Source organism: Mastigoproctus giganteus, chromosome 3 (assembly GCF_048544385.1).
Source record: "Mastigoproctus giganteus isolate SK-2022 chromosome 3, ASM4854438v1, whole genome shotgun sequence".
Lineage (NCBI taxonomy): Eukaryota > Metazoa > Arthropoda > Arachnida > Uropygi > Thelyphonidae > Mastigoproctus > Mastigoproctus giganteus.
In genome coordinates this window covers 98,023,826-98,037,314 of record NC_143577.1, presented here as the reverse complement: position 1 = coordinate 98,037,314, position 13,489 = coordinate 98,023,826, and the positions used below count along the sequence as shown (strand labels likewise).

General features: G+C 36.3%; 1 protein-coding gene across 1 annotated transcript in view; it reads right to left on the bottom strand.

Annotated features, from left to right (window-relative positions):
- Positions 1-5,216: 5,216 nt before the first annotated feature.
- The window catches only part of LOC150088175 (uncharacterized), a 32,291-nt gene continuing 24,018 nt past the window's right edge, over positions 5,217-13,489 (bottom strand). The window contains exon 3 of the mRNA XM_090370057.1: positions 5,217-5,698. Coding sequence (XP_090226183.1) covers positions 5,243-5,698 — 456 coding nt within the window. The 3' untranslated portion in view covers positions 5,217-5,242. The remainder of the gene's footprint in view (positions 5,699-13,489) is intronic.

Below are 13,489 nucleotides of genomic sequence, written 5' to 3'. Positions count from 1 at the left end.
ACCCCTTTATCCATAGCAGCAATTTGCCTCCAATGTCACACTGCTCCAATTTGTGTAGCAGTCTTCCATGTGCAACAGTATCAAAAGCCTTTCTAAGGTCCAAGTATATAATATCAGAGCTATTCCCTGCATCCAGTTCTTTTGTGACTGCATCATAGTATCCAATCAAATTGGTCAGGCAAGACTTCCCCTTAACAAAACCATGCTGTGTCCGAGCTATAACTGAAGTCTTGTCTAAATGATCCTGCAGTGCTTCTTTAACCAGTGCCTCCATTAATTTTCCTGGAACAGAAGTTAAGCTCACAGGTCTATAATTACTTGTGTCAGCCTTTGATCCTCCTTTGTGAATTGGGGTCACATTTGCACATTTCCAGTCTATGGATACCTCCCCTGAGTCCAAGGAAGCTCTCATAATTATGGCTAAGGGTTTGCTTACTTCCTTTGCTGCCTCCTTTAATATAACTGGATAGATCCCATCCACCCCGGGTGCCTTTCTTCTGTTTATCTTCACCAGTTTCTCCTCCACTTTACTCCCAGTTATTTCAAGATTCCGTAGCTTACTGCCAGAGTTGAATACACCTCTGGCATTCCCCTCGCTGAATAACTCCTCATGTGTGAATGTCGATGCAAAATATTCATTTAGTTTGTTAAGCTACCTGAGCAGGATCATCAACAGTTGACCCATCAATATCAAGTGGACCAATCTGATTCATCCCCTTCCTTCTAGAGTTTACATAAGTAAAGAACTCTTTGCTGTTTTTCTTTGCATCCCTTGCCAAGGATTTCTCGTAATCTGCCTTCGCCTGCCTAACCTCCTTTGTAACTTGGTTGCATATCAACTTGTATCTATCATAGGCTTCTGTGTCATGTGTTAATTTGTAAGTATCCCATGCATTTTTCTTCTCTGCCATATGCCTCAATCGTTCATCTGACATCCATTTTGGCCTAAACCTTGAACAGTATTTCTTAGTTGGTATGTAAAGCCTAGTAGCTTCCAAGATAAGTTCTTTGAATGCTTCCCATTTTGAATTTTCTGTTGGTAACATCATCAGTTGGTCCCACTGTATAGAATTTAAATACTGTCTCAGTCCATCGTAGTCGCCTTTACGGAAGCAATAACCCTTCCCTTTACCCCTAATGGTAGTTACCTCTTTGAGTAAATCCCACTTCAGCACACTGTGATCACTGCCACCTAGTGGTTCATTTATCTGCAGATTCTTAACTTAACTAAACACACAGAGGGACCGAAGGTGGGATCCACTTGCAACCCGAACCGACTAAAGGGTACCCCGGCCGGGAGCCTCCAACCATCCCACACAGCCACCGGCCTTCTGCTGTGCAGAAGGACAGTAGCGGCTCGGGTTGCAATTAGATCCAACCTTCAGCCTCTCTGTGTGTAGGGTTGGGATATGTGTGTGGGGGGAAGGGATCAGAAATGCACCTTAGCTAATGCTCTGTACCTTCTCAAGATCAAGCCTTGTCACCTTGAAGCGGGCTTGTGTGGGTGGAGAAATGTTTCTATCCACCAGTTGGCACTGTTTATTTTCTGTTCCGCTAGGTGGCGTTGTTGTTGTGTTTTGTCGATTTGCTCGTTTTGCTTTGATAATAGAATTAGAGCGTGAGCATCTATATTCCTTTTGTATGTGTGCTTTTCTGCTTGCTGTTAATATCTTTTGGGGAAAACATGTTATTTCACCCCCCCCACACACACATTGAAAACTAGAAAGGTCTAACGGTCTAACCTGTGAAAGCTGAGGGGGGGGGATATGTAAACTTTTAATTTTTGAATGAACAAAAAACTAACAATGATGATTCTCTTCCCAAAACACCTATTTGCTTTTTAGTGTTAGTTTTAAAAAAGGCAGTAGTATTATTTTGCTACAATTTACCATGACGGGTGTGGACATTATACTTTTTAAGAAACGTTTTTTAAACGTAAATTCAAAGAAAACTATGTAAATGAACGCTATCATCCGTTTGCAACAATTGTCATGTTCACAGATACACCGTGCAAACTTTGTATCTCTATAAAGGCAAACTAGAGCCAGGCTAAGTTTATTTTGTGAATCTCTCCAAGCCAGTTAATTTTAAAGTTTATTCTGTCAGCGCTTATCCTTAGAAATAAAGAAACACAGACACATAAAATTTACAAAAGCATAGTTTTATCGACTACCTATATACCCGTTAAATGGAGTTAAATTCGTTGTGTGAACACGAGCGCGCCCACCACTTTTGTGAAAAATGCCTACAAACAAGATGGTGATTTATTTATTTTTATTTATTTTGTTTTTTTTTTTTTTTTGCTCGCTAGATGCCGCTGCAGCGTACATTGGAAAGTTCTCTCTCAATGTAAACACTAGTCTGTAATCTTGATTGAATTTCTTCAACTGTCATCCCCCCCCCTCAGCTGTCTGCTTTGGTAATTGCTTTAGTTACAACAACTTACTGTCCAAAAGAAACAATAATTACTACCAACTAATCTTAGATAAACCACTGAACATAGCAAAAACCCCTGTTTGAGTTTAAAATTTCACGAAAAAAAAGCCGGAAAATGCGTTGATTTTGCCTTTTGCTAATGGAACTATAATGGTCTTAGTCAGTAGATTAGTGATGTGAACGCTCAATTTGCTTTGACAAACAATCGAAATGAATAGGTATTTTTCTACCAGACACATTAATTTTGAAATTTTTCATTAAGTTAACATTCGGTTTAAATACAACAAGCATAAAACCAAATTCGGAATTGGGAAAACTGTCATCCCTTGTTATCTTTAAAATAAAGAAATATAGACAGATAAAATTTACAAAAAGCACTTTTATTGACTACCCATATACACATTAAATAGTATTGATCGATGGCACTTTTAAGGCCTCTTTGGGTGCATAATTTGTGATGATCGAACCTCTTTGCAGGTCAACTAGCACTACATTGGGGGGGAAAAAAACATATAAAGACTGACATTAGAATGTAGCGGTGTATTCGTATCGTTTTATTTGGCGCTAATTATGTGCTTTTGATAGTGAATTAGTAAAAAATACTCATGGCCATGCGCTAGTTAATTTTTAAATCGGACCTGTCTTTAATTCGCTGTTTGTCTCCGGTGTGCACATTGTATTATTATTATTATTTCAAGCGGAAAAATACCCATTTTAATTTCAAAGAAGAAATAATATTTTATCGTTTTGAATGAAGGTCAACATCTGTCTTGTATGACTTGCGATGGTAAAGGGTGCAAATCAACCCATTTGATCGCCTTATTTCCGGGCTGATCTGTGGTTCTTGGTCAGGTTTACATCGCTAATTTTATGTTTTTGAAGTTAGCTTTTCAAAATAAAATTGAAGAAAAACTTTTTGGGGATTAGTTCGGACTTGTAACTCGTCTTTGGGTTTAAGTTATCTTCAAAATTGTATTTTTTGAGTGCGCTTCAGTTTCAACTTATTGTCTATTCCCAGAGATGTCTTCTTCGTTTGATACTAAAAACGCTTCTTTTGTCGTGAAAGACAAAACAAGCGTTTTCAAAAGAAGCGATTTTTACCTAAAATTACCGATTTCACAAGTTCCAAGGAGTTGGCTGTCCAGCAAAGACACTCTATGATAATTATTTCTGAAATAACTAGTTTTCAATTTTCACCCTCCCAACATTGAAATATAGAAAGCTCGACTTTGAATTTTCTTCAAAACTCTTACCCCCCTCAGCTATATGCATTTGAAAGTCGTTTTCAATTATCAACTTCAGTCAAAAGAAAACTTCATACACGGTATTCTTGTGGTAATCATCTGATTACATTAATACTTTTCAGTGTTTGGATTTAGTCAAACTAAATCTTTCCCGACTATAGAGATTAAGAGTCGAAGACAACTCCTGTAACTTGTGAAAGAAGAAAAAAGATGTAAACTTTGAACTTTTGAATGAACAAAAAAAAAAAAAAAAAAAGCAGTGGTGATTTTCTTCCCCCCCCCCCCCAGAAAGGTCCGTTTGTGTGTGTCGCACATTTAGAATTAAGCTACAGACAATAGTACGAAAGTCCAGATTCCCCCGAGTTATTAAAATCCCGCAAAGACATTCTATGATAATTATTTCGGAAAAATGGCCAGTTTTCAATTGTTGGTCTTAGTGGCTACAATGAGACCTACAATGAGACCTACAATTGACCAAGGCGCCTCCGTAGCCAGGTGGGAAGGAGCAGCAGTGCGTAGCACACGCTTCTTGATTAGACCGGGGTTCGAGCCCGTTACCACCAAATACGGAGGATGCGGAAAGGTCAGGGAATGACCACCGCATATCCCCGGAGCAATATGACCTTAGTTGCTAATGCTCCTAAAAACCAATTAACAACAACAGTATACGATGAGAAAAATTTTACGTTAAGAGACTTTTGGAAAACTTACAATACAGTATTTACCACGCCATCTTAAACATTAATAAGGCCTGGGCGGAAATTACTAAACGTTGTAATAAATAACGCGCCTTAAATGTAATGCGCTGCGTATATTACCTAATTTACTATCAAATAATCTTGGAGTGGGTGTTGTTGATATTTGCTTTTGGGATTTATGCATGGGTAGAGTTCCTGGTAGTAGTAGGGTTCAGTTGCGCATTAACGTCTGTTGTGTACTGTAATGTCTGTGCTTCTCTGGGTTAGTATCTGCTCTTACTGTTTCATTTAATTTAATTCCTTAATAGTTTTCGTTTACTGTATTTAATTATAGCTTGGTTAGAGTTAATGGCTGCGTCTCACAAGCACAGCTTATTACAGTTTGCAGTAATTTTCGCATGTGATATAAAAATGCTAATTAAACTCGGTTAATCATTACTTGATCACACCAAGTATAGTTTCTAGTATAGAATTAATTTATAGCATAATTTCTAGTTTCTGAAATAATTAAATTTAAATTATTAAATTAAATTAAAATTATAAGATGAAAAATAACAATGAACAACAATTTTCAAAAGGAAATGTCTTTTTGAAAAGAGACACAATACAATATAAAAGTGAAATTAGATGTGTAAGTTTGTTTAAGTTGTTTATTGTTCTGGTTAAATTAATCAATCAGTTGAAAGCAATTAATTGTAAATGTGAAATACACTTTCTTTCGTTAAACAGTTCATTATTAAAAAATCATCGGGTTGCTAAAGATATTAAAGAATATGACAGGAGAAATATAAAAGCCAGTCTACACAGAAGTCATTTAGAATACATCGTGATCGGCAGAAAGAGAAGTAGTGCTTGAATGTATGATTAATTATCGTCCTTGCTGCGAGGAAGGGAAAGATACGAATCAAAAGGGAACCAGTCACTTTCATCGAGTTCTTCTGTGACGAAACTATTCCAAGTCCGAAACAAAGAATTGTTACCTTTCTTATATGATGCGGCATATCCAGATCGTGCGGAAAGTTTCTCGCGCTGCAGTGAACATTGCGCGTTTTCAGATATCTGAGGATACTCCTTCTTGAATCGAGAATGCTCTGAGTGATCGAGTGTAGCAGTGTAACTGCCCAATACTTGCTTACTGCTAGTACCCATGTTGCAGTAGTTGAGCTTGTTTCTTGATAGGGTTTCTTCTCCCAAACTTCGGCGTTTGATATTGCCTTTTTGAGTGAATTTTCCTTTTTTACAGCACTCAAAATGCGAACAAGATTCCCGTGTCTCTAGGTGTAAACAATTGCCATCAACTTGCGGACACACTGATGATACCTGAAAAATAAATAATATGCTTGAAGATACGTGAATTGACTTTTACAAAAATTTAGTTATTGTTTTAGTAAAGATTTTTGAGCGATAATTTATTTCGGTAGGATACGCGCCTAGATGGTAAGTTAGGCATTTCCAACATATGTGGCACATCACAGTAAAATGCTGGCTACGCTGCTCTAAGGTTCATCATTTATCTTGACCACAAGCACAAAATTCTAATTCAAGAACAAAAATCCAACTCCCATTAGACTTCATTTCCCTACAACGCAAGCATATGTTAAAAGCAGTGGTCCCCCGAAACTTGATTATTTCAAGATTGGACCTAGCCATAACAAAGGAAAATAGAATGAATATTATAGCGAAACGTTAGACATGATATCCACGCAAGAACACTTAAAACTAAATTCCCAAATTATAGTTCTTTTTGCTTTTAATTTAGTGATGTTCTTTTTAATATATTGACCAACCGGCATTTTAAAGAAATAATATCGCCAAGTGAAATTCCCTCAAAAAAACTTAATATGTAGAAAATTACAGTACAAGTTTTATCTGTTTAGTTAGTGCATGCATTAACTAAACAGATAAAATTTGTATTTTGCTATTAACGTAACTACACCACTCTACAAAATTAACAGAACAAAATGTTTTTCATGAATATTTTATTGTAAATAGTCGCCGAAGGCGAATATTTGATATAATAGGCATTCTGGTATGCAAATTCCAAGCATCCAATAGAAATCAATCTACCACCTTACAGAGCCGCACATTATGAAAATTGTTCATACCTATAAAAATACGGTTTTATAAAACGGGAATTAAGTGATGCGACCGCATCACTTAATTCCCGTTTTTGGCTTGCTCATTGGGATAGCCACATCTCCAGTACTCAGGATGGCAAGTCACATATCGTTTAGATGGTTCTTTGAGATGGTCGGCCGTTGGACGACTTAAAGCCGGGCAGTAGCAGGCGAAGGTGGCACGTGGGCTTAATGTGTTACGCAGTGTTGCCTCGGCACTGTGGAGACAGGAACCATTACAAGAAGAGCTGGAGGAGATCGTCCGAGGGCTACGCCAACCAGAATAGACCGCTATCTTGCTCTGACACGGAACCCTACATGTCCTTCATCAGCTGTCTCTTGAGGATGCTGCGGCCACAAGTGAAAACATTTCCAACGGAACTGTGGTAAGAAGGCTCAATTCAAGTGGACTTTATGCAAGGAAGCCAGTGGTGTGTATCGCATTAACCCCAAACCACCGCATAGCTCGTGTAAACTGGTGCCATGAACATTTGACTTGGAGCCCTGACAAATGAAGTACAGTTCTGTTCTCTGATAAGTCCCGTTTTAGCCTACAAACAGATCTAGAGGTTATTTCATCTGGAGACAACGGGGAATGCGGTACCGTGCCTCCAACATCAGAGAAAAAAACACTTAAGGTGCAGGCGGTGTTTTCGTATAGGGCAGATGTGTTTTCGCAATATTAAGAAAAAAAAAAACGATTCTAACGTGTTTTCGAAAGACGAGAATACTTTAAAACGTAAAGAACCTCCGCAGTACCAAAACAAATAAACGATCTTCATATGTTTGATAGTGGTACCGTAACAGCGCAGAGATACCGAGAACAAATCCTCGAATTCTTATGTGCTGCTTTTAGGGGTGTGGTTGGCCCAGATTTTCTTTTCATTCACCACAACGCCACTGCACATAGAGCTCAAGTGGTGGAGGAATATCTTGAAACTGAAGATATCCAACGACTGTCGTAGCCAGCATGATCAGCAAACTTAAATCCGATCGAACATGCGTGGACGCCCTTGGGCGTCGCATTTCATCCCGACAGCCAACTCCTTGGTCACCTGGTGAGCTAAGGACTGCGTTGGTGGAAGAATGGGATTTGCTGCCACAGAATCTTATAGACACCCTTATATCGATTATGGTTCACGTCTATCACACCTGTTTAGTCGTTGGAGGGGATCATACGTCACACTGATGTGGCCATATTTTCGAGCATCTTGTATCGACTTCTGTAATATGACATTTTTGGTAATTCTTATACAACCTTACACAAGCTGCACATGTGCAACTTGTTCTGTTAATTTTGTCGAGCAGAGATGTGTTTTCGCAATATTAAGAAAAAAAAAAAAAAAAAAAAAAAACGATTCTAACGTGTTTTCGAAAGACGAGAATACTTTAAAACGTAAAGAACCTCCGCAGTGCCAAAACAAATAAACGATCATCAAATTGTTAAAACCCCTCAGAAAATAACTGATTTATTTGCAGATTATTTTGATAACTTCAACTGTCTTCTGTCCCAACACGTTTTTTCCTAACATCATGCCAAAGATTTAAATTGCAGGAAGTGACATCTGTGCTCTTACTTCTCTTAACCCTTGCAGTATTAGTAGCACCCCTAGTTGTATCAAAACGCACGACTTGACAAGTCTCAACTTTCATTTTAATTTCTGGAAAAGGTTTGAATTCGGCTTAGAGTAAACCAATATTTCATCTTTTTCTTAGAATGCAATACTTATTTGTATGCAATTTTTTTAGTGTATTAGAAAAACACTTTCTCTTTGATAATTCCCCTGTCAACTTGTTAATCTAAGTTGATGTTCGCTGAAGGCTGATCTGATGGAGTGCTTGTTGATTATCATGAGTAGGAGAGGAGGCACTTTGAACCAAACTGACCAGGGGGGGGCGGTCTGTCAATCCCCCCTTCCCCCACCCCTCCCCTCTCCGAGCTCGCGGTCTGCTTCCCCCCTCCCTCCCTCCCCTACCCCCGAAACACTTTGAACCAATTTTGTCAGCGGGTGGTCCGTCGACCTACCCCTCGCCACTAGGTGGCGCTGCCATCGAAACACTTTGAACAATTTTCAGCGGATGGTCTGGCGACCTTCCCCCCTCCCCTACCCCCGAAACATTTTGAACCGATTTTGTCAGCGGGTGGTCTTCCACCCTCCCGCTCCCTACATACGCCGCCAGGTGGCGCTTCCATAGAAACCCTTTTAACCTAGCTTACCATGGGCAGTTTTCCACCCTCCCCCTTCTCACCCCCGCCGATAGGCGGCGGCACCGTCGCACACTGTTAAAACATGCATAGTGTAACATGTCTTATGACGTCATAGTCCTTTGAGGTAATTCTTGGAATTCAAAGAGAGGGTTTTTTTAATTTTACTGCTGGTTGGTATATTTTTAAAAGAATTTTAAATGAGAAGACTATTTTAAACGTTATTTTTAGGCAATAAATTAGTGCTATTCATGAACAAATCAATGGTATTATTTTAAGCATTCATGACCAATATTTTAAACGTGTTAATTTTAGGCAATAAATTAAAGTATTCATGAACAAATCAGTGGTATTATTTGAACATAATTAAAGTAGTTTAACCTATGGTATTTTTTAAAGTATTCATGAGCAAATCAATGGTATTTTTTAAGTATTCATGAGCAAATCAGTGGTATTTTTTAAGTATTCATGAGCAAATCAATGGTATTTTTTAAGTATTCATGAGCAAATCAATGGTATTTTTTAAGTATTCATGAGCAAATAAAAGGTGTTATTTGAATATAATTAAAGTATTCATGAACAATATTTTTAACCAATGGTATTTTTAAGTACTCATAACCAACATGTTATTTTTAGGCAATAAATTAAAGTATTCATGAACAAATCAATGGTATTATTTGAACATAATTAAAGTATTCATGAAGAAATCAATAGTATTTTGCCAGTTGAAAGTGCTTTTAAATATAACTTTTGATGAAGACACAGAATTATAATGAACGAAGTCTTTTATTGAACACTGTTAACAAAATTATTTACAAAGGAATCATTATTCTGATAAAATCTTGACACAGCTCACTCTTCAATATGCACACGGGAAACTAATAATAAAAATGAGCACGTGCTTGATCTAACAACATGGATCTCAGTTCAGATAACATTGAATTTACAGCATTGAATATTTGATAAGAATCGAATTGTGAGAAGAGTCCTTTACCTTTCTCTTTCCCATCGAATTCACGAACAACATCATAAGGATATACAGTCTTTAAATATAATTCATAAATATCGATGAAAATTTTCATCCTCGGCGCCTTTCAAGAAAGTATTGGTTTGGAAGAGTTTCCTTTTTAGGAACACTTCACGAGTTTGATATAAACGTGAAACTATGATATCACCCATAAGTTTGAAGATAGCCGCTTCCTCCTGTAAAAGCTGTAGTCGTTTTTGAATGGATATGGTTTTAATTGATAAAGTTTCCACCTCTAAATCATCGAGTTTAACATCGTGAATATCGTTGTTATCTATACAACGAATAGTTAAAAAAACCGTTCCCACACACTGTTGCCAGATTTTCACTTATTCTGCATTCGGCGTCTTCTTTTTGGTTCAAATATTTTGTAAATTCCGGAAGTTTCTTTAGAAACAGCATCCATTCTTCACACTTAATAACAATTACTTGAGAATCGGGCTCCACCTGAACACAGGGTTTAAAATTTACAAATCCAACCCGGACAAGCCATTTTGAAGACAGAGCGATAGAAACTGTAATAGCAAAACTTAGACGCCATTGCTGGAGAGAGAGATGAAACGAGCACAGACAGTTCCTGGAAATGGGTCAAAAATCAGCAGTCATCGATTTCCAGATGTTTCTAAATTCTGATGGAAATTATTTTATAAAGGAAGTTGCGTTTTCTGACGGTGAAAATTTATTTAGTAATGTAATGTACCCGCCATGTGGGTGGAATGAATTACCAAACACAATTAAGAGACAAAATATTTGGATTTTTAAAAACTGTCATCAATTACCATGGAATTCGGGTTTCATTCAACAAAAAGATTTAAGGATGTGGTTGGATATGGTCACTTCAAAGTGTAGTATAATTTATGTGAAAGGAGAAGAAAAGAAACACATTTTGTCAAAATATACCAATGCATCTGTAATTAATTTAGAAAAAATCGGCTGTCCACAAAGAAAGGAAATTCAGCTTGAAACGACCCCTTGTTTATTTGATTACAATACTTATTTTTGCGCTCATATAAACGTGCAATTATTTTTTTATTGGCTACAAAACAAATTAAAATAATGTAAAAAATAAACTATTTAATTAGGAATTGTGTTGCCCCCCAAAGGACTATGACGTCATAAGACTTGTTATACGGTGCACGGTGAACAAAACCTTTCTCTTTGAATTCGAAGAATTACCCCAAAAGGATTATGATATCATAAGACTTGTTAGGCCATGCAAAGGATTTTAATCACGATTGAACATGTTTGTACGCATCTGTTTTTTGATTGGCTGAAAACTAGTGTGATATTTGGTTTAAAAAGGGTTTTTGATCTGTGCTCGTTTCATCTCTCTGGTAATTCATTCCACCCACATGGCGGGTACATTACATTACTAAATAAATTTTCACCGTCAGAAAACGCAACTTCCTTTATAAAATAATTTCCATCAGAATTTAGAAACATCTGGAAATCGATGACTGCTGATTTTTGACACCATTTCCTGGAACTGTTTGTGGTCAGTTGACGTCGATGTAGTCCCACATTTCAACATAAAATCGTCCATGTCGATAATCATACAGATCTTTGAAACATCATCGACAACAACACGTTCAATTACCTTAAAAGAAAGAGAGTGGTTATTAAAACAATTGTAGATTTTTTCAGTAATTTATTACAAATATAACCTAAAAGATAACGACACCGAATTGTTAAATTTCACATGTACAACTAAGAATATGAAAAAAACTGTCGAAAGAATAAGATTACCATATTGACAGGCTGTTTAACTTTTTGGAAAGAAAAATAAAATATATATCACAAATGTTCATTGTCCCTGTCCAGCCTTTACACATCGCAATTTTTATGAATTTGGTGTGCATTATACACAATATTCTGCAAAAGGTTACATTAACGATTCGACAGCTAAAGCTTATCGATAAACAATAAAATCGTTGTGCTATCAAAACCGTATCGTTACCATGAAAAAATAATTTCTACTCTATTATTAGTTGAAAAAAAAAAACTAAAAACAAATGCATGCTGTTCAATTACGATAAATCTAAAATTCAATCTAAAACAATGAATCATAAAGATCTTGTATTTATAAAAATATCAGCAAAAATTTCAAAATCAGCAAATTTAATTTCTTATTAGAAGGTTCTCGAAGGTATCAAAAATGCACTAGTCACACTTTACACGTCCCATTTTTTCGTATGAATTTGGTGGACATTATACATAATATCCTATAGATTAACAATTTGACCGTTAAAGAATGCGGAATTTGTATAAAAACTTATCGATAAACAATAACATCGTTGTGATTTCAAAACCACCTTGTTACCATGGATAAATAGCAATAGAAAACACATTCACCTTATTTCTATTGTTAACCAACAACAAAAAAAAAATGAATTTTTATTAAACAGGTAAACAAAAGATAAAAATTCAAATATTATAAATAATACTTACAGCATTGGATTCCATATCACCAATTACAACTGACAGCAACCAAATAACAGCAAAAATCATGAAACGCAACAAGAAAAAGTGATCGTCTCTCCACGAACCATCGGATTTATATTGAGCTTGTAATCACGTGATACAAAACTGACATTCCTGAAAGAGCCATTTCCAAGAAAGCCACATCTACAAAAAGATTTCAGATAAAGACAATTGGAATGGAAAATTATTTTATAAAAGAAACTATTTGATGGAAAAATTTTGTTGAACAGCGTAACACACATCCCCGAATAGCGTAAAACTCAAACAAATACAGCCAAACCTCGGAAAATCTAAGAAAAATTATGTAAAAAATCTTAATAAAATGTTTTTCAACATTTATTTAAGATTGAGACCCCCACCGTAATCCACACAAGAGGATTACGGTGTCCCAGCAGATTAAAGCCTCATGATTCAAAATATATAGAGCGTCATCACCAACTCAAAGGGATTAATAATGATTATAACGTTCTTGGGTTTTTTCTCAGAATTCCAATAAGCTTACACATTAACATGAAAAAACAACGGAAACTGTGTACAAGTAATTAATGGACCCTTTAAAATTAGACAAAATGATCAGAAAGAGAGAAAATAATCGGCTTTTAAATACAGCCAAACCTCGGAAAATCTAAGAAAAAGTATGTAAAAATTCTTAATAAAAATGTTTTTCAACATTTATTTAAGATTGAGACCCCCCACCCACACAAGAGGATTACGGTGTCCCAGCAGATTAACGCCTCATGATTCGAAAATATATAGAGCGTCATCACCAACTCATGGGGATTAATAATGATTATAACGTTCTTGGGTTTTTTTTCTCAGAATTCCAATAAGCTTACACATTAACATGAAAAAACAACGGAAACTGTGTACAAGTAATTAATGGATCCTTTAAAATTAGAGGAAAATGATCAGAAAGAGAGAAAATAATCGGCGTTTTCTTCCATGTACCCAAGGAATGTGTTTGTGAGATTTTTAATTAAAATTTGCTTACACATCACAACATTTTTGTTGTGATGTGTAAACGAGCAAACGAGCTATTTTATTTTATTTAATAAAAAAGCTATTTTGTGGTCCCACAGTGATCAGGGTTAAATGAAAAAGGAGCATTGTTAGTGGGTGTAATTTTCCCGTTTTAAAGTTTGTTCCTTATGCACCCCATCTTTGACTTAGGTTGGTGTTGTTCGGTCTTAGCGTGTGTAAAATAGCCGGTGATCTGCAGCTGTTTTTTTTTATTTTTCAGGTTTATTTTTGGTTCAGCGTGAATGTGAAAATAGCATACA